This window comes from Chelonoidis abingdonii, chromosome 7 (assembly GCF_003597395.2).
Source record: "Chelonoidis abingdonii isolate Lonesome George chromosome 7, CheloAbing_2.0, whole genome shotgun sequence".
NCBI classification, from domain to species: Eukaryota; Metazoa; Chordata; order Testudines; family Testudinidae; genus Chelonoidis; species Chelonoidis abingdonii.
The window spans coordinates 5,260,246-5,277,731 of record NC_133775.1 but is presented as its reverse complement, the minus strand read 5'-3'; the positions used below and the strand labels follow the sequence as shown (position 1 = coordinate 5,277,731).

The 17,486-nt window shown below is 55.0% G+C and overlaps 1 protein-coding gene across 1 annotated transcript in view; it reads left to right on the top strand.

Moving 5' to 3' along the window:
- Positions 1–12,100: 12,100 nt before the first annotated feature.
- Positions 12,101–17,486, top strand: part of PIK3R3 (phosphoinositide-3-kinase regulatory subunit 3) — a 353,509-nt gene continuing 348,123 nt past the window's right edge. The window contains exon 1 of the mRNA XM_032805016.2: positions 12,101–12,873. Within this exon, the coding sequence (XP_032660907.1) occupies positions 12,531–12,873 (343 nt within the window). The 5' untranslated portion in view covers positions 12,101–12,530. The remainder of the gene's footprint in view (positions 12,874–17,486) is intronic.

Below are 17,486 nucleotides of genomic sequence, written 5' to 3'. Positions count from 1 at the left end.
GGGGGGTAGGCCCTGAGTATCCTGGATGGAAACAGGCCATTGCAGAGCCACAGGGGCAATCGCTGGGAGGCGCTGGAGACGAAGATCCCTGCAGCACCGTGACCTGACAGCAGGGAGTGTTGCAATGGTGGGTGGCTCCACATACAGCACCCCCACCAAGAAACGAGCAATGTAGCATTCCTCGCCTGTTAGCAGCCACGTGCCATTACGAACAGGGCCGAAAGAGGGAACTGGTTGCAGTGTGTGTAGCGTCTGTTTCCTGTGTACTGTGCCTTTAAAGGGAGAGGAGCCCCTGCCGGGGGCCAGCCGCTGAGGCTGCTGCCGTTTTGTGTCTCCGAGTTTGCAGAAGGTTGCAGTGAGTTACACACTGCGCTCTCTCTGGATCAGAGACTTACTCCTCAGTCTGGAAGGGGCTTCCCTCACCATGGCAATGCCTGCCCTGTTCTTTGTGGATGGGAGAAAGGAGCCCAGTGAATTAGCTGCGTCCAGATTGCAGATTTAATTTCCAGTCCTTAAATTCCCAAAGGAGAGAGAGCAGAGTGGCAGCTCCTCTCGGTGCTCTGAGGCAGGTTCGGCAGCGTCCAGATGCAGCGCGCGCTGGGTGCAAGCCAGCCGCTCCAGCTGTGCTCTCCCAGAAGCCCATCTGAAGCTCAGTGAGACTGGAGGAGATCCCAGATGGTTTGCTTACCACATGGGCTGCGTGTCCCTTGGAGGAGATCCCAGATGGTTTGCTTACCACATGGGCTGCGTGTCCCTTGGAGAGCTGCAGCTGTAGGTTTGCAGTGCTCCTCTGATACTGCAGGCTGTTGGAGCAAAGGCAAACAATGCTGATTTGAAACAACCCAACATGCTGTACTGAATTCTCTGCTGGGCCTTGCAAAGAGCTGGTCGATTTCCACTTTGCCCTGGAGAATGAGACCAGGTCCAGTGTAAATCCCACAAAACTGGATATGATCTAGCAACAAGGGTAGCAGAACCCCAGATAGTCCGTGGTCCCAGATGACTTGGGACCATAGAACCCTGCAACCAGCTGCATGTAATGAACTTGCCTGAGGTGTCCCTGAATTATCAAAAGCTTTCGTAAGTCCCCCCGTGATTGCTCTCTGGCCCCTGTTGGTTCCCAGGGTAAAGCCTTGAATCCTGATGTCCTTTTTAACTGGAGTTACTCAGCAAAGGGACTCTGAAGGTTCTGTTCTATATTTAATCTCTGATTTTCCATCAAAGGGCCTCAGTTAAAAAGTCAAAGCTATTTTTCCCCCAGCTGTTCCTACTGCAAACTCCCTTCCCCGGCTCTGCAATCCCAGCTGGGCTCGTCCAACCTCTCGCACTATCCATAGCGATAAAGGATCTTGTCACTGGAAGGTTTTGTGGCTGGGGAGGGGTAGCATTGCAGCCCCTGGCTTGCTCTCCCAGAGCTGGGCTGGCAGAAGTAAGCTGCTCTGCGTCACTGGAGAGAAGCAACTCAGGGCCCCCGGGGAAACACACACTGTCTAAGGTAATGCTATAGGTTTTATTTGCGTAGTTTTTTTTTTTTTTAACTCTAACGACGCTTCAGTGCATTTGTGCTAATCGCATCTCCCAGATGTCATAGAACAAGGCTGTACGTGGGTCTCTGTAAATAAACCAAGGCGCTTGGCGGAGGTGTGCTTGCCGCACCTGTAGGCAGATGCGAGAGCCAGCAGTGATGTGACTAGCTCAGGTAATGACAGCAGCAATGCTGTGGCAGCATGGGCCGCCCACTCAAGAACACAGCCAGGGTCCTGGTGGGGGGCTTGTCCAGCCCAGGCTGCTGCAGCTCGACGGCTCTTGGTATCTGCGTTCGTTAGATCAGTGCTAGCTCGGGGGCGTCCCGCTTGCATGGTAGATCTACGCGGACCTGCAGTTTAGGCCCTCGCACCTTAGCAAAGAGTGTGGTGGGATTTGGTGGTTAGCACACGGGACTGGAAGTCAGGAGACCTGAGAGCTGTTCCTGGCTCTGCCAGTGATCTGCTGAGTGACTGTGGGCAAGTCACTTCACCCCAACACTGTGTGCCTCAGTTTCCCTTCCCTACCCTTTGTCTGTCTTGGCTACTTAGCCCCTAAGCTCTTCAGAGGCAGGAACTGCTTCTCACTGTGTCTGGGCAGAGGCTGCTGGGATGCAAATAATTATAACCTAGGCCCTGATCCTCCATCTGCCTATCTCAGGTACTGACCTAGCTGATCACCAGAGTGTCTGAGCCACATACAACCTGTAGTGCCTTTATCCTCACTCCCTGCCCCCGGCAGGCAGGGCTGAGCTCTTACCCCATTGCAGAGATGGGGACCTGAGGCCTAGACAGACAGAGGCTGGAGCTATGCTGCACCCTGGCACTGGCAGCATGCAGGGCCCCCCGTAGCTACATGCCGGTGCATTGCACTGAACCACTGGATGTCAGTGGAAGGCTCTGATGAGGGGAGGCAGCGGGGCACTACACTGCTAAAACAGCCGTATAGCCGGGGAGACGGTGCTTGGGCCGCATGGAGCGCGTCCCTAGGGGCTCGGGCATGGCTTGGCTCGCCTGGTCTCACCCACTATGCTGCTGTTTGTACCCAGGCTTGGGGGCGTGCAGCGTATGTATGCTACACGCCATGGTAAGGGGCAGACAGTGGAGACCAGAGGTCCCCAGACTGCGGGGTGAGCCCCCCTATGGGCGCAGAGGAACATTCTGAGGGACTGCGGCAGGGCTTGGGGCAGCCCCCAGGGGGGAGAGGGAAGGGGGTGCCACCTAGCCCTGCTCCTGCTCCCAGCTGTGCTCCGGCCTGACTCCCCACTCATGGCCCCTGGCTGCAGCTCCATTCCCAGCCCCACTCATGGCCCTAGACTTCCCCCCAGCTGTGGCCCCAGCCTCGGCCTGCTTACCCCCATCCACATCTCCCTTCTCCTCCCCCCCGGAGCCACAGCCTGGCCCCAGCCCGGCCCCTGAGAAATTTGAGGACCACTGATGTAGCCCTACTCTAGGGTCACCCTGCAAGCCTGTGGCTGAGGAGAGGCTTAACCCCAGGTCCGCCATGCCCTGGGCTAGCGGGTCTAACCCCCGGGCCAGCCTTCCTCTCAACGAGCTCGGCACAGGGGGCCCGGCAGGGCCGGGCCCCGCAGAACTCCGGCAAGGGCCAGCACGTTTCACCCCGGAGCTGGACCCAACCCACATGGCTGTTTTCTTGAGAATAGCGTTAGTTACATAATGTGCCACCCTCGCTCCGGTGCGCACGCTGCTCCAGTGACTCTCTGTAATGTGCTGTGGCAGCTTGGGCCAGCCGTGCTGCCTGGGATTCCGACGGGCACGTGATACATTTATGGCATGGTGCACCAGGGCAGGCTTTGCACGCACAGATCTCAGCATGGGGGGGGCAGTGCCTGGCAGCCTGCCCTGCCCCCAGCTTGCTGCAGGGGCCTTAACTCAGGGCAGGGGATGGGTCCCTGGCTCTGGGCTGTTCTCTCCCAGGAGTTCTTCTCCGGAGGCGAATGCAGCAGGTTCAGGCTCACAGCGATTCGTTGCTGCTGTCTGTGAGCCATCTGGGTCGTGGGAAGCAGTAGATTAGGTGAGGGGGGCAGGGCTGGCCTTAACTAGAAAGCAGGAACTTCTACAATCTACCCCTTTCCTCCCTAGGCAGGGCAGGCTAGTGGAGAGGGCACTGGGTTGGGATTCAGGAGACCTGGGAACTAGCCCCAGCTCTGCCATAGACCTGCTGGCAAGACTCTTCCGTCTCTGTGACGGTTCCCCTCCCGCCCTGGGTCCATGCAGCAGATGCTTTTGGGAGCGGCTCTGACTCTTGGCACGCATTTGCACCAGGGGGCTGGGACACAGACAATAATTAGTGCTTGAACGCGGAGGCTGGAATTCCTACAGCTCGTTAGCTTTTCATCCCTCCCCCGTGGGTACCCAGCACCATTCCAGTTACGAGGTCGCTTGGGTGAGAGGCCAGACTGGGGTGTTAAACACCCAGTTCTCCCTTTCCAGCCTTTTTTTGCCCTTTAATTCTGGCCCTTCCCTGGCACTCAGCTGCTCTGTTCACGCTGAGTTCTGCTGGCGCTAGACCAATCCTGCTGTTTCCGAGGCCACGCCAATACATGCAGCGCTACGCGAGTGGACCAATCCAGCTGTGCCGGTGAAGCGTGTCTGGTGAAGCCACTCTGTGCCGACAGGAGACAGCGCTCCCGTCGGCATAAAGAAACCCACTTCTGCAAGCAGCAGAAGCTACATCAGCCGGAGAAAGTCTCCCACCAACATGGTGCTACGCACACCGGTTCTTATGTTGGTGTAATTTATGTCACTCGGGGGTGGAATATTCACGCTCACAAGTGGCATACAGTTTGCCAACCTAGGCTGTAGTGTAGACATAGTCTGAGTTTCATAGTTTTTAAGGCTAGGAGGGACCATCAGATCCTCTACTCTGACTTTACGTATAAACAGAAGCCAGAGAATTGCATCCTGCCGCTCCTGCATTGAGCCCAGGAACACGTATCTGGCTAATGCAGAGCTTCCAGAAAGGCACCCTGTCTTGATCTGAAGATTTCAAGAGCTGGTGAATCCACCACTTCCCTTGGCAGTTTGTTCCAGTGCTCAATCATCCCCGAAGTTAAAAATTTGTGCATCGCTTCTCATTTGAATTTGTCTGGCTCTTGTCTGCCTTTCTCTGCTGTTGGAAAGAGCCCTTTAGTACTTGACCGTTTTCTCCCCATGAAGGTACCTTAGACGCCATAATCAAGCCACCTCTCAGGCTTTTCGATAAACTGAACAGATTAACCCTTTCTGTCTCTCGCTGTCAGGTATTTTCTCCAGCTCTTGGATAATTGTTCTGGCTCTTTTCTGCACCCTCTCCAGGTTTCAATGACCTTTAAAACGTGTAGTCACCTGCATTGGACACAGAATTCCAGGTTCGGTCTCACCAGTGTTGTAGACGGAGGTGAAATCACCTCGTTTCTCTGACTCACTGCGCCCACACGCACAAAACTGCTGGTCACTGAGTCCATAGATTAACTCGAATTCTTTCCGTAACGTCATGGACACGCGCCGATTTCCCTCTCTGTTTCAGGTTTAAATCAGGTTGTCAGTGCGCCACTGAAGTGATAGACGGCGCAGCAGGGGTTAAACAACCCTCGGGCTCACTTCTATGCTATGATGTTTAATAATCTTTCCATCTCTATTTGGAGTAAACAGAGACTGTCGAGCAGGCGGTACAGAGAACTGTAGGCATGGAAACCCCCGCTGCAGTCACAGTGCACTGCTTGTGATCCCCGGGGCATCATTTGGTTGAATGACTCTGGCTTCGCTTTACCATCTGCCTCTCGAGGGTATTTATCTGCTCCCCGGTTTCCATAGGGTCTGAGCACTGGGCAATCTTGAACGTGTTCCCTGTCACACAGTCCCAGGCGGTAGCGAAGGGCTGTTCACCCCATTTGCAGATGGGGACCCGAGGCCCAGAGAGGCTGAGGACCCGATTTACAAAGGTATTCAGGAGCCTAGCAATGCAGATAGGTGCCTAGTGGGGTTTGCGGAAGTGTCTAAGCAGGTAGGCGCCTAACTCCCATTGGAAATCAGTGGCAGGTAGGCACCTAACTCCCATTGGAAATCAGTGGCAGGTAGGCACCTAACCCATGTCAGTGCTTTTTGTGAAATCCCACTAGGAGCCTAAATAACTTTGAAAATCTGAGTTGCCAAGGTCCTGCAGGGAGCTGAACCCTGGTTGCCAGAGTCCAAGTTACCAGCTGGGACCTCCCTCCCCCTCACGACAAGCAAGTCCCGGGGTGGAGCTAGGGCCTCCGCTCCTGCGTTGTCTCTTGAGAGTCAGCCAATGGGTGATTTGCTTTCCTGCCGACAGGCAGGTTCCCTCTTCTTGGATCAGCCCCATGTTTTCTTGTAGCATCTGGACAAACGTCCAAACTTTAGAGAGTTCATCATTTATTACAGGGCCGCCCCGCATCCTTCACAAAACTCACTGGCACAAATCCAGCTTGCTCCGGCTTCCCGCAGCCAAACATCCCCCAGCGTGATGAAGACCATGCGGCCCCACTCCGCCATCCCCTTTGCAAAGGGGCACTGAAAGGATCCAGCCAATTATTAACCCCGCCAGGCTGCCCGTTGCAACTTCTGTTACCCTCAGGGCTGTGGTGCCACTAGCGCAGGCTGCCAGGAACATTTCAAGGGTGCTAAGGAACTGCCATGCTGGGTTACTTCCTAACCATTCCCCGAGGAGGATGCAAAAGAGGAAGGGGAGAAGAGGCTGATGCAGTCACATCTGCATCTCTGCCGCAGACCACGTGCTTCTGCTAGGATGGCCAAGCATTAAGTATAAGATCTTGGGCCATGAGCCTTTGAGAGCATCAGTCTCATAGGGCTGTAAGAGGAAGGATTTCCCAGTGGTTAGCGCACTAGCCTCAGTCTTTGGAGATCTGGGTTCAGTTCTTCGCTCTGGATGACTTTAGGCAAATCGCTTGGCTCTCTCTCCCCTTTGGGAATGTTGGGAGGTTAAACAATGACCAAAGATTGTGATGCATTCAGGCCCTATGGCAATGGGTGTCACGTAAGAACTGCAGTGCTTACAGGAAGCAGTAAGGACCTGTGACAGATCTTATACTTTTCCTCATCACTGGAGTATCATCCCCAGCTGCTGGAATTGGTGGCACAAGACTCTCAGCTTTCATTTGAAAGAAAACTGTTTTCTAGCCCACGTGGTTGCAGAGAAAACCTTGAGAATGTGACTCCGGTGCGGCTCCAAGGCGAAGAGAAAGATCCCCTACGTTTATTGCGGTTTTAAATTTCAATCTCATGATTTTCTGGGGCCTGACTCATGATTTTTGACTGTTTGGGGCTGGCAACACCCCAAAGCCCAGCACCTATGTATCCAGAAGCAGCTGAGGAAAAGGTGGTCCCAGCAGACACGTACTTCGCCTGCATGGGCTAAAGGAAATGAGACTAGCCAGTGTCCCTGGAAACAGCACAGTGTGGACGACTCATGCTAACAGCGGCCATTTTGAATGGATTCATGGGGACATGCCCATGCAGACAGGCTGTGGGGCAGGAGACAGCACTGGGTTCCCATAGCCAGGTGCAGCACAAGAGCTGCCTGCTGAGTTCATGGCACTTGAGCTGTGGGCGAGGGGCTCTGGTTCATTAGGGTTCCCATGCCCCCGAGTTCAGGCCCTGAGACGGCTGCTCTGATAGGCCGAGTGCACCAGGTGCAGCTGCTTTCCCGCAGCCCAGAGAACCTGCCTTCAAGCTGATCTGCCGGAGTCCCATGCCCAGAGACCTAGCTCAGGATTCGACACAAATCCCTGGGTGCTGTAGCTGGTTTCCTTCCATATCTTGTGGGGATTTGCCCCAGTGTAGAGCCTGGATGTGGGGACGCCAGCAGCGACTGCTCACTGCATTACACAGTCCAGGAGCTCTCACCCGTCAAGCCACCCAAGGGTGCTGCGAGGGTGAATTCAGGTTTGGGCGCAGTTCGAGACCTGCGGAAGAAGGCACTACAGAAACGCAAAGCCCACTCCTAGCTAGGTCTCCACAGCTGTCCCTGTTGTGCCTGCCCTTGGGGGCTTCACAGAAGGGGCAACAAAACACAGTCCCTCTCTCCCACAGCGGAGCTACAGAAACCCCCATTAGAGTTAGCGGAATAGGACCTATGACCCAGATCAGATACACTCACCACACTATCGATGCTGAGGGCAGGTCAGAGGCCAGGAAGGTGGAAGAATGGCTCTGTAGATATTTCTGCAGGATGGAAATTGTAAGAGTTAATTAACTAAACAGAAGGCTAGGAATAAAAACCAGACAGACAAGCAGCAGGAGACTCCTTTGTTGGCATAGAGCTTGACAAAGCTCTGGCTGGGATGATTTAGTTGGTGTTGGTTTGGTTTTGAGCAGGGGGTTGGACTAGAACCTCCTGAGGTCCCTTCCAACCCTGAGATTCTATGATTCATTGCAGTAGGCCCTATGCCATGCCCTCTTTGGGCAAATCCCCACCGGCACAGCTTGGTACAGCCTGTTCCAGAAGCCTGGCACAAAGCAACCCCCGCCAGACTGTTGTGTGTCTGCTCATGAGCCCTGGCTCAGGATCTGGCCCCAAGACTCCATGGGCCAGTTACTTCTCAGTCTCTAGGTTGAGGGTAACAACGTGGGGCCCAGCTGTGGGGTTGGTTTTCATGGCATGGCCACGAGGAATGAGACTTAAGAACCCCCCCCCCAATTCATTCCACAAACAGCCCAAGCAGATGGCAGTGATTGTCAGCCACTGAGACCCGCAAGGTGAAAGGCTCCGACCCACAGAGGCACCCAGTCCACGTGAGCGAGGCTCCCACGTCGACGCTCAGCACAACCTCTGATATAGCCATATATGTAGCGCATCCAATGAGTCATTCGCTGGTGACACCGCAGGACTCCCTCCTTCCTTGCCATGGGATCGCACCAGCCCTGGTGAATCGGAGCCCATTATAATAACAACATTGCTTAACATGTGTCATTTCTCCCGGCAAACTCGGCGAGGAAGCCGGCTCCCCGGAGGGCTGCGTTGCGCTGCTGAAAATAAGCACCCGGATGAAATGCATCACCAGGCCCAGCTCTAAGCTGGTGGTGGGCAGGCAAAGCGCTCCAAGATGGGGTGCTCCCATGACAATGTGAATTCTAGCAGTCTGGCAGCGTGGGCTCCAGGGGCCGGGGTGCAGAAAGTCGTCTAACCTGCAGAAGGGACTGGGGAGAGAAGGGGCATGCAGATCTGAAACATCTCCCTCCTCCCAGCCCTATGCAACATCCACTCAAGTTCCTAGCCCAGCACGTCTCATCCTTCCTTTAGGGCCATTAGAATAGCAAGCCGAGACACTTGGGTGCAAAGCTGGAATTCATGGCCCACGCACGGTACCTGGAATGTGCAGCAAAACAGGTATATGCACTAGACGGGGCAAGCAAGAAATGTCTCCTGGCATCTGTGTGGATTTGTCCTTCCCTGACATATGCGGCTGCTCGAGGGGGAAGGTCCAGTTCAGCACAAGACAGAAGAGAGGACAGACACTGCATGTGCCCGTAGCATAGGTATTAATAGCAGCCTCGACAGGGTGGCATTGCTTAGGTGAGTGGAGCCAGGCCAGAATCCTAGGGCATGTCCCCTACACAGCTCTGGGGCTGCCCAAGCATTGCCTGCTGTGTCAGTGGCGCTATTTGCACAAGAACCTGTGACAAAGGGTTTGGGGTGCATAGACGTCACGTGTCTCTCCCAACACCTCGGAGAGTTAATGCAGAGCCCAGCCTAGGGTCTGGGCCAAGGGATGGGAAGGTAGCCGGACGGCTGTTGTTTCAAAAGCCATCTGCTCGCTATGCTGTGCTCCTGCTTTGCTTTCAGTGGGGTGGTTCGGGTCACTGGATTCACCACTGGTCACAGCCCCCGAAGGGAAGAATTGACATGTCCCAAGGCCAGCCAGACCTGCTGGTGAAGCGGGGTCGATCCACAGGGGGTAGTAGCACAGGATTGGGGCTAAGGGTGGAGAATTGCAGGGGGACGTAAAGGCACAAGGCCAGAGACCCAGGGTGTGTAGGGGGTAGAGTTGCTGCTAGCCCTGTAACTGGGACAACGTGCATTCGGGCCCTGTGACCAGGGTGTCTAAAGCAATGGATAATTATACCTACCCCACTGCTCCTTCCCTCTCCCCTGTGCAACCCCTTTTCCTGCCCCAAAGGGCTCAGGGGTCAAGGCCTCTGGAAAGATCTAACCCAGCATAGAAGTGAAGGGGGTATGGTCCAGTTTTGCCAACCTCAAGTGGTTGAAAATGGTGAGTCGGGCCCCTGAAATCATGGGATTGGCTTAAAAAATCAAGGGATTTTCATTTTAGAGTAATAGATGTTTGAGTCTCTGGTGTTAGAGCCATTGGAAGTCACATGGTCCAGCTCTTGTGTCAGCAACAGAAAAGGTTAGAAACTTTTTAAAACGAGAGCTGAGATTCTCAATCACCTGAGACCAGGAGCTGGGGCTTTAAGAAAACTTCCACTAGCACGAGACTTGGGATAAAATCACAACAGCTGGCAGCACTTGTTTTCCTTTTTATGGGTTATTTAGCAGAGGGGGATGGTCTTGGTGTATTTACATTATTTATGACTCCAGTATTGACCCTTCGCCTCTGATCAGCCTTTGCTATTCTCTCCACCTCTGTTCACACTGTATGCTCTTAGGGGCGGGAATTGCCTCTCACCATATCTGTGGACAGTGCCTGGCACAATGGGGCCCTGATCTAAGTTGGAGCCTCTCAGTAGGTTTGAAGGAGGATTTCAGATTCCTCCCCGAGCTCTCCCTGCATGGCGTACTGTAGTTCAGGCCTGTGGGCTGCCCGCACCTCTCCGATCACCGTGACTTCTACTCTCAGATGGTGACCACAAGGACCAACCAACTATTGGCCCATGTGGGCGTGACCCGGGGGAACCTGGCTAAACTCAACCATCTTGTTGTGGTTTGGTTCCCCCACCTCTGGCTCTGTTTCTGATCCCGGTGGCCTTATGGTGTTGCTGCCAGTGGGGGGCTGAGACAACCAGATCCTGCTGCTTTTCAGGAACTGGCCCTGAAAGGGTCGGGCGTGTGTGTGTGGTGGGGAGAGGATTTACAAAATAAAACGCCTTGGACAAGATACAAGGAAATGCAGTGGCCATCCCCGGGAAGACCCTGCAGCTCAGCCTGGCCCAGCTAGGATTAGTTTCCAGTGCTCTTCCAGAGCAGCCCCAGGGAAGCAATTCATCTAATGGGATTTGGGTAATCCCCAGCTAATCCCCTCCCCTGCCCCATCTACCTGTGCCTGACCCTTCTGGCTGGATCAGCTCCTTTCGCTTCAGCTCCCCTCCCACCCCAGGGTCATTTTTCTCTCCTCCTTTCCCCTCTCTCTTCCTCCCCTCGATGTATCTTTCCCTCCCCTCCCTCGGCCTTGTCTATTTTTACCCTCCAACTGGGCCCAAGGCTCCTCCTCAAACCCTGAGCCAGGCCTTGCCCGCCTGCTTTTCACATTCTCTTCACTTTTACACTCACTCTTTCTGCGTGCGGCTCATTCCCTCTCTCCTTCCCAGGCTCCCTCCCCACGCCTGGCTCCCTTCTGCTGCAGCAGCGAGGAGACCTATATATCAGAGCCAGCGAGGAGGTGTGTCTACTGACATCACCCTAGAAATACGGTGCAGCAGTGCAGGAGCATAAAGGGGTCTGAGGGCGGGAGCACTGCACGAAGGACCTTGCCTTGGAATCTCTTCCTCCAGAAAGGGAAGGCTGGGCGCGCAGGCAGAGACTTGGCAGCTTCCCAGGCACATCTTTCCCTGCTCTCCCCAGCTGGCAGGGAGCCTCAGGCAGCTGCAGGCGGCAGACGGAGCCGAGACACGCCTGGCACCGAATGGTAAGAGGCATGCACTTTTTCAGGAGTTGCAGCCCCATGGGTAAATTGTTGCAGCCGGATGCAGGCTGCGCTGGTGGAGGCATGCCTGTGGCATGGAGAGGCGAGGGTAGGAAGCGTGTGTGCGTGTGTGTGTTCAAGGTGGGGGGAAGCCGCCTTTCTCCATGTGGCTAGCTATTTCCTGCTCTTAAGGGCTGTGCACATTGGTGGTGGTGGGCAGCGGAGGAAAGGGGAGACGAATAACTGACTGTCTCTCACGGACGGGCTTCTCTCCGAAATGCCTGGGCTGTAGCCAGATGCTGCGTGGAATCACTTTGCTTTGACTTGACGTGGATTGAGTGTTCCCCAGGCAGTTGTCTCCCTGCAGTGATTTTTGAAATGTACCCCCCCCCCCCGCGCTTCAAAAATTCCCCATCTCCGCATATTTAACCAGATCCTGGCACGGTTTTTCGGCAGCCCTCTGGAGGAGTGTTGTGTGCTGGGAGAGGCGTATTAACGACTGTCCTGTGGCAACAGGGCACCATGCGCAGTCTCTCCTCCTTTACAGCCGCATGTCCCCACTTTTCTTGCCTGAGGTGCCTCATCCCTGCGGACGCGGGACCTGGCTGAGACGCCCGTGTCTCCCGCAGTCCCGGTGTGGCATTTTGGGTGGGAAGCTGGGCTCCGTTGGTGCTTTGAGATGATGATGATTTACGCATTAATACGCTGTGTCTCTCTCTTTGTCCCGCAGGGCCGGACTGGGCAGGCAGTCACTGAGAGGACAGGATCCCAAGCAGCAGCATCCGGGAAGACAGAGGGCATCCAGGCTGGCGGGCGTAGCGGGAAACATTTGATTGCACCCGAGCTGGGGGAGAGACGGGCGACCGCAATCTCCTCCCCACGCACACAGCTGTTGGCGGATGGCACTGGGATTATTACGGATGGCTGGGCTGATGGCTGCATGCTCTTGACCCCTCGGGGCTGCCTCTGATCCCCGCACTCCCGGAGTGGGAGGCTGGCAGCCGGAGCTGCGACTCTGGGGGTGCCCAGGGGGGAGAGTTAGATGTTCTGGGCACAGCTCTACTGACCTCCTCTTTTCGCCCCTCACAACCCACCTCTGATCCCAGCCCACTGCCCTTTCTCAGCCCCTCCTGATGCCTGCTGGGCCCGGCGGAGAGCACGTGGCATGCGAGTGACCCCTTGCTGCCAGCTTCCCGCCATGGCCTCGTCGGACGGTTTGCAGTACCGGGCGCTCTACGAGTATAAGAAGGGCCGGGAGGAGGACCTGGCGCTGTGCCCCGGGGACCTGGTCACCGTCAGCAAGGCGGGACTGCTGGGCGCAGCAGACTACAAGGAGGGGGATGAGAGGAGCCCTAAGGGATGGCTGAACGGCTTCAACGAGCGCACTAAGGAGCGGGGCGACTTCCCGGGCACCTATGTGGAGTACCTGGGCCCTGTGAGGATTGTGCCCAGCGCTCTCAAGGCTCGGCCCAGGCCTGTGCCCCCCACCCCCAGCAGCCAGCTGTGGGGTGAGTACCAGATGGGGAGGGGGGGCGTGTGTGTGATGAGTGTGCTCCCCTCCCCCTGGGTAGTGGCCTCTCAAAACTCCTCAGAGCAGATGTTGTGGGGAGCCACCCACGAGGCCCCAGACTAAGGTCAGCCACCCTGCCCTGAGAGCCCAACTCCCAGGGAATGCGAGGACCCCCTGCCCACGCACCCCCCCCTTCGGGGGCAGGGCGATGTTCAGCCAGTTCCCACGGTCTCCACATGGGGGGAGGTCAAGCAGCTGGGCCCCAAACCCCATGGGCTCTGTGGGGCAAAACTAGCCCCTGCCCCCAGAAAGTGGTTGCTAGGCAAGCCGTCAAGCACGCCTCCGGAGGGGGGAGAGGGGAGCGGGGTGGGGTACGTGCCTCCAAGATGCCTCCCCTAAGCTCGGCTTTGCGTGTAGAAAGCAGGAGCTGGCTGGACATGTGGCTCTGGGTGGTTGAGCCCAACCGGGCACGTGTTCCTAACCGCAGTGGAGGCTCAGGAGCGATGGGAGCTGGCTGGGAGCACGCTGTGCCGGGGGGCATTCGCATGGAGTCCTGCCTGGGGTCTCACATCAAGGGCCGTTAGAGGCCTCGATACTGATCACGCGCTGACTCTCTATGGCGTAGGACTCTGCGGGCCTCAGTGGCGTCACTCCTGATTGATTTACACTGGCCCGCGTGAGATCCAGTTTTGGCAGCGTTGGCTCCTGGAGCAAGCTGGCATTGGGCGACTGGCTGGCGTCACAGGTGACTTTGAATAACCACCAAAGCTGGGGCAGGATTGCGCTGCTAGCTCCACTGTGGGCATCCGGTTGTGTGGTGTTTGCCAGGTAGTCCTGCCTCCCAATCCTCGGCAGAAGAGACTGGGGCTTCCCTGACACTAGGGAAATTAAGTCATCCAGGGCCCTCTGGATGCTTGGGCTGCAGTTTTCCTCTAGGAAGTGGGGTTACCTCTGGGAGAGGGATAAGGGATGGCAGACTTGAGAGCTCCCTCAGGGTCCCAGTGGAGACACACGCCAGCCCCAGAGGTCAGATCAGCTCAAAGTTTGGGGGGCTCGGATCTGGGCAGGCGGACGTGGTCAGTTTTGTTCTGAGCGTGTTGCAATGTATGCACCGAGCCCGTCGCTCCTCTGAGCCAGGCTGACCAGCGAATCGAAGGCTGAATGAATGGGATCATTTAGCATGCGTTGTACAGCTCAGTGGAGCATGTCCGGATGTGTACCAGTGACAAACAGAAACTGGCAGCACGGCGAGCGATCCCAGGAGTCAGGAGCTAAGCGCCCCATCACTTCTGCAGGAAATCGGGCGCAAGAGCTGATAGGGAGGCAGGGAGAAAAGGTCCCATAGCAAGCTACCCTGGGGAGCCAAGAGACAGACTGAATGCCCAGCTCCCACCGAGGCAACTGGTCAGTGGGTCGGACGGGGCATGAGTGTAATGCTGTCACCTTGGTAAGCTTTTTTGAGATCTGTAGCTGGAAAGTGCTAGGTAAGAGTCAGGGCCGGCTCCAGGCACCAGCCAAGCAAGTTCGTGCTTGGGCGGCAGATTTTAAGGGGCGGCTTCCATCCAATCCTAGGGCAGCATGGCCACCCTTTTTTTTCCTTTTTCTGTTTGCCGCTCTGGCCGCCCTGTAGGGGATGGCGGCGTGGAGGAGGGAAGCGCCCTGCTGGGAGCCGGCTGCGCACTCTGTCTGCCCCAGCCGGTGCCAGGTCTGCAGCAAACCCGGCAGCCCGCATCCTTCCCTCCCTGCCAACCCGGAGCAGTGCGGAGCCCTCCCGGCAGGCGGCGCAGCGGGAGGGGCTGCGTGGTGAGCGCCCTGGCTAAAGGAAGCCCTGGCTGCCCCCCTTCTCTCCCTTCCCCCCGCTCCCTCCCCCTCCCCCTTGCTAGCCAGGGCGCGCGCTCCACTGCCCGGGGCACATCTGCAGCGCAGGGAGTCCCGCTAGCTGAAAGTTAGCACCCTGGCTCCAGCCACCCTGCAGGGTTTTTTTGTTTTTGCTTCGCCGCTCCAGCCACCCCGTAGGTTGTTTTTTTTGTTTTGCTTGGGGCGGCAAAAAAGCCAGAGCCGGCCATGGTAAGAGCTAATTATTGCAGCTGTAAAGGAGCACAGAAAGGAATGCGGGGAGCTGTACAGTCTTAACAGATATGCCCCTAAGAGACGTGTGGCTGTAGAGGTGTAGGATTTCCTTTCAAGGACCCACCAATGGCAGAGGGAAGACGGTGTGTTTCTCCCTAGCTTAGAGTCTTCACTGTCACTTGCTCTTTCCTTTCCCCTCTTTTCAGCCTGCCAAAGTGACTTCCAAACTCGTTTCTAGTGTAATCAGTTGTGTATCTTATCTGTCCTGTCTTCATTTTCTGGGTCTTGCAGCTTTAAATCTGAATTATCTCCATGCAGATTGTTGCAGAGGTGCGATTACGCACTGTGCTCTCACCAGAAGGCTTTATATTTGTTCTTTCTTGATTGGTTGCTAATCAGTTGATAATCAAAACTCATTCTGACTTGGAAATACATGGCTGCTCTTGGTGTACGGAGAACCCATAAATCCTGAACGCAAGACTCTTGTCTCTTTTCACGGAGTCCCTTAAAAACAGGAGGATGTTTCTAGCTGGGGTGCTTGGTAAGTTGCAAAGGTATAAATATTTGTAGGCTGCAAACGGATTCTTCAGCAGTGAAGTCCAATGCCTCAGTTTGTTGCACACCATGGGTGGAGTCTCAGGTGGAATGTTCTTGGGTCAGGTTTCTGCATTAGCAGTGTCCTTCTCTGTGTTGTGTTTGAATGAGGATGCCCAGAGTAGGTGGCCTGATTCCGCCCATGCTTGGGCCCATACAAGTCAGGAGTCACTCTGGAGAAGTCAATGCAGTTCTGTAGCCTGAGAGGAGAACTCAGTCTGTTGGGGAAGAAAATTAGATTTGTTGTTACTGCAGCCTGATCATTGCTGTGTGTGTAATTGTGTTAGAGACCCCAACGGCTGCCTAGAAGAGAGGGGAAGGGATGGAGAGGAAGGCTGTGTTGCAGGCAGATCAGGGTGTCAGACCAGCTGGGATTTTTTCCCCCAAAGCCAAGCAGTTTTATGAATCTGTTTAGGTTGCGGGGTCTTGCTGCTGCAGTAGTTCAAGGCATGAAATCTCTGTCTAACGTCACATCGCTCTGACTTTCAGATTAGGTGACTGTTTTGGTTGGAGGGAGGAGGAGTTAAAGCAGTGGCTTTCAGCCTTTCCAGACGACTGTACCCCTGTCAGGAGTTTGATTTGTCTTGTGTATCCCCAAGTTTCACCTCACTTAAAAATGACTTGCTTACAAAATCAAACACGTCACAGCAACACTGTTCCTGAACAATTGCTGACTTCCTCACTTTTACTATAGAATTATAAAATAAATCAGTTAGAATATACGTGTTGTACTTAGAGCAATATAAACAAGTCTGTATCTGTATGAAATTTTAGTTTGTACTGACATCGCTAGTGCTTTCATGTGGCCTGTTGTAAAACTAGGCAAATATCTAGATGGGTTGTTGTACCCCCTGGAAGACCTCTGCAGACCCCAGGGGTGTGTGAACCCCTGGTTGAGAACCACTGGGTTAAGGCACCGAGCTGGGACTCAGGACAGCTGGGTTCAATTCTCTGCTCTGCCACAGACTCCCTTTGTGACCTTGGCCATGTCACTGAGCGTCTCTGTGCCTCAGTTTCCCATCTGCAAAGTAGAGAATAATAATTCCCCTCTTGGTCTGTCTTGTCTATGAGTATAAGTTTAACACCAGCCGCCCCCGGTCATCGGTGGGCAGGATCGAACCTGGGACCTCTGAAGCTTCGTGTAATGAGTCTCTACTGCATGAGCTAAAAGGCACCTAGATTATCTAAAGGGAGAAGTCTTCAAACTTAGGGGTCTTAACTGAGGCACTTAACTCCGGGGGCCACTTACCTCCATATTTAGGCACCTGCCTGTCAGAGGGGCCCAGCACATGCAGCCCCCACTGACTTAATCTTTAAAAAACGCTGAGTACAGCTTGGATGTGGGTGAGCCAAAACCTCTGCTTGATTGCAACACGTCAGCAGTTCCATAATGCACCCAAGCAAAAAGAACCAGCCTGGTTCATTCTCCTCTCCGCCAGGACATGATAAAGGAGAAATCTCTCTCCGGGCATAAGGTCGGTCTGCTTCCAGGCTGGGACCTCTGCTGGGGTTTATTCAGATCGACACAGCGTGACCTACCCAAGGCCGAACTCTCTCAAGAACCGGCTTAGTATCTCCAATCCTCTGGTGTCTGGCTGCTTGGTCTGTGTCTCATGCAGGGATTTCGAACTAGGTTAACAAAAGGGTTTGTGTAGTTTTGAAGCGTGCTGGAGCGTTAAGCAGTTTTGCTGATTTCCTTCCTTCCTTGTCACCTCCCTGAACTCAATGAGTGAGCCTCGTGTTCAAAGGGCCCGGCAAAGCATTGCAAAGACACGGGGGTGGCTGGGAGCAAAGGGTGGTAGCAATGCCCCATATGCCGTGGCAGGATTATGCCACGCCTGAGATGCCCACAGAGAACATGATTGATTTAAAGGAGGATTAGCCTCCGAGGAGTGACATGAAGGGGCATCCTTATCAGAGTTTTCTATTCCTGACTATTAATGCTGC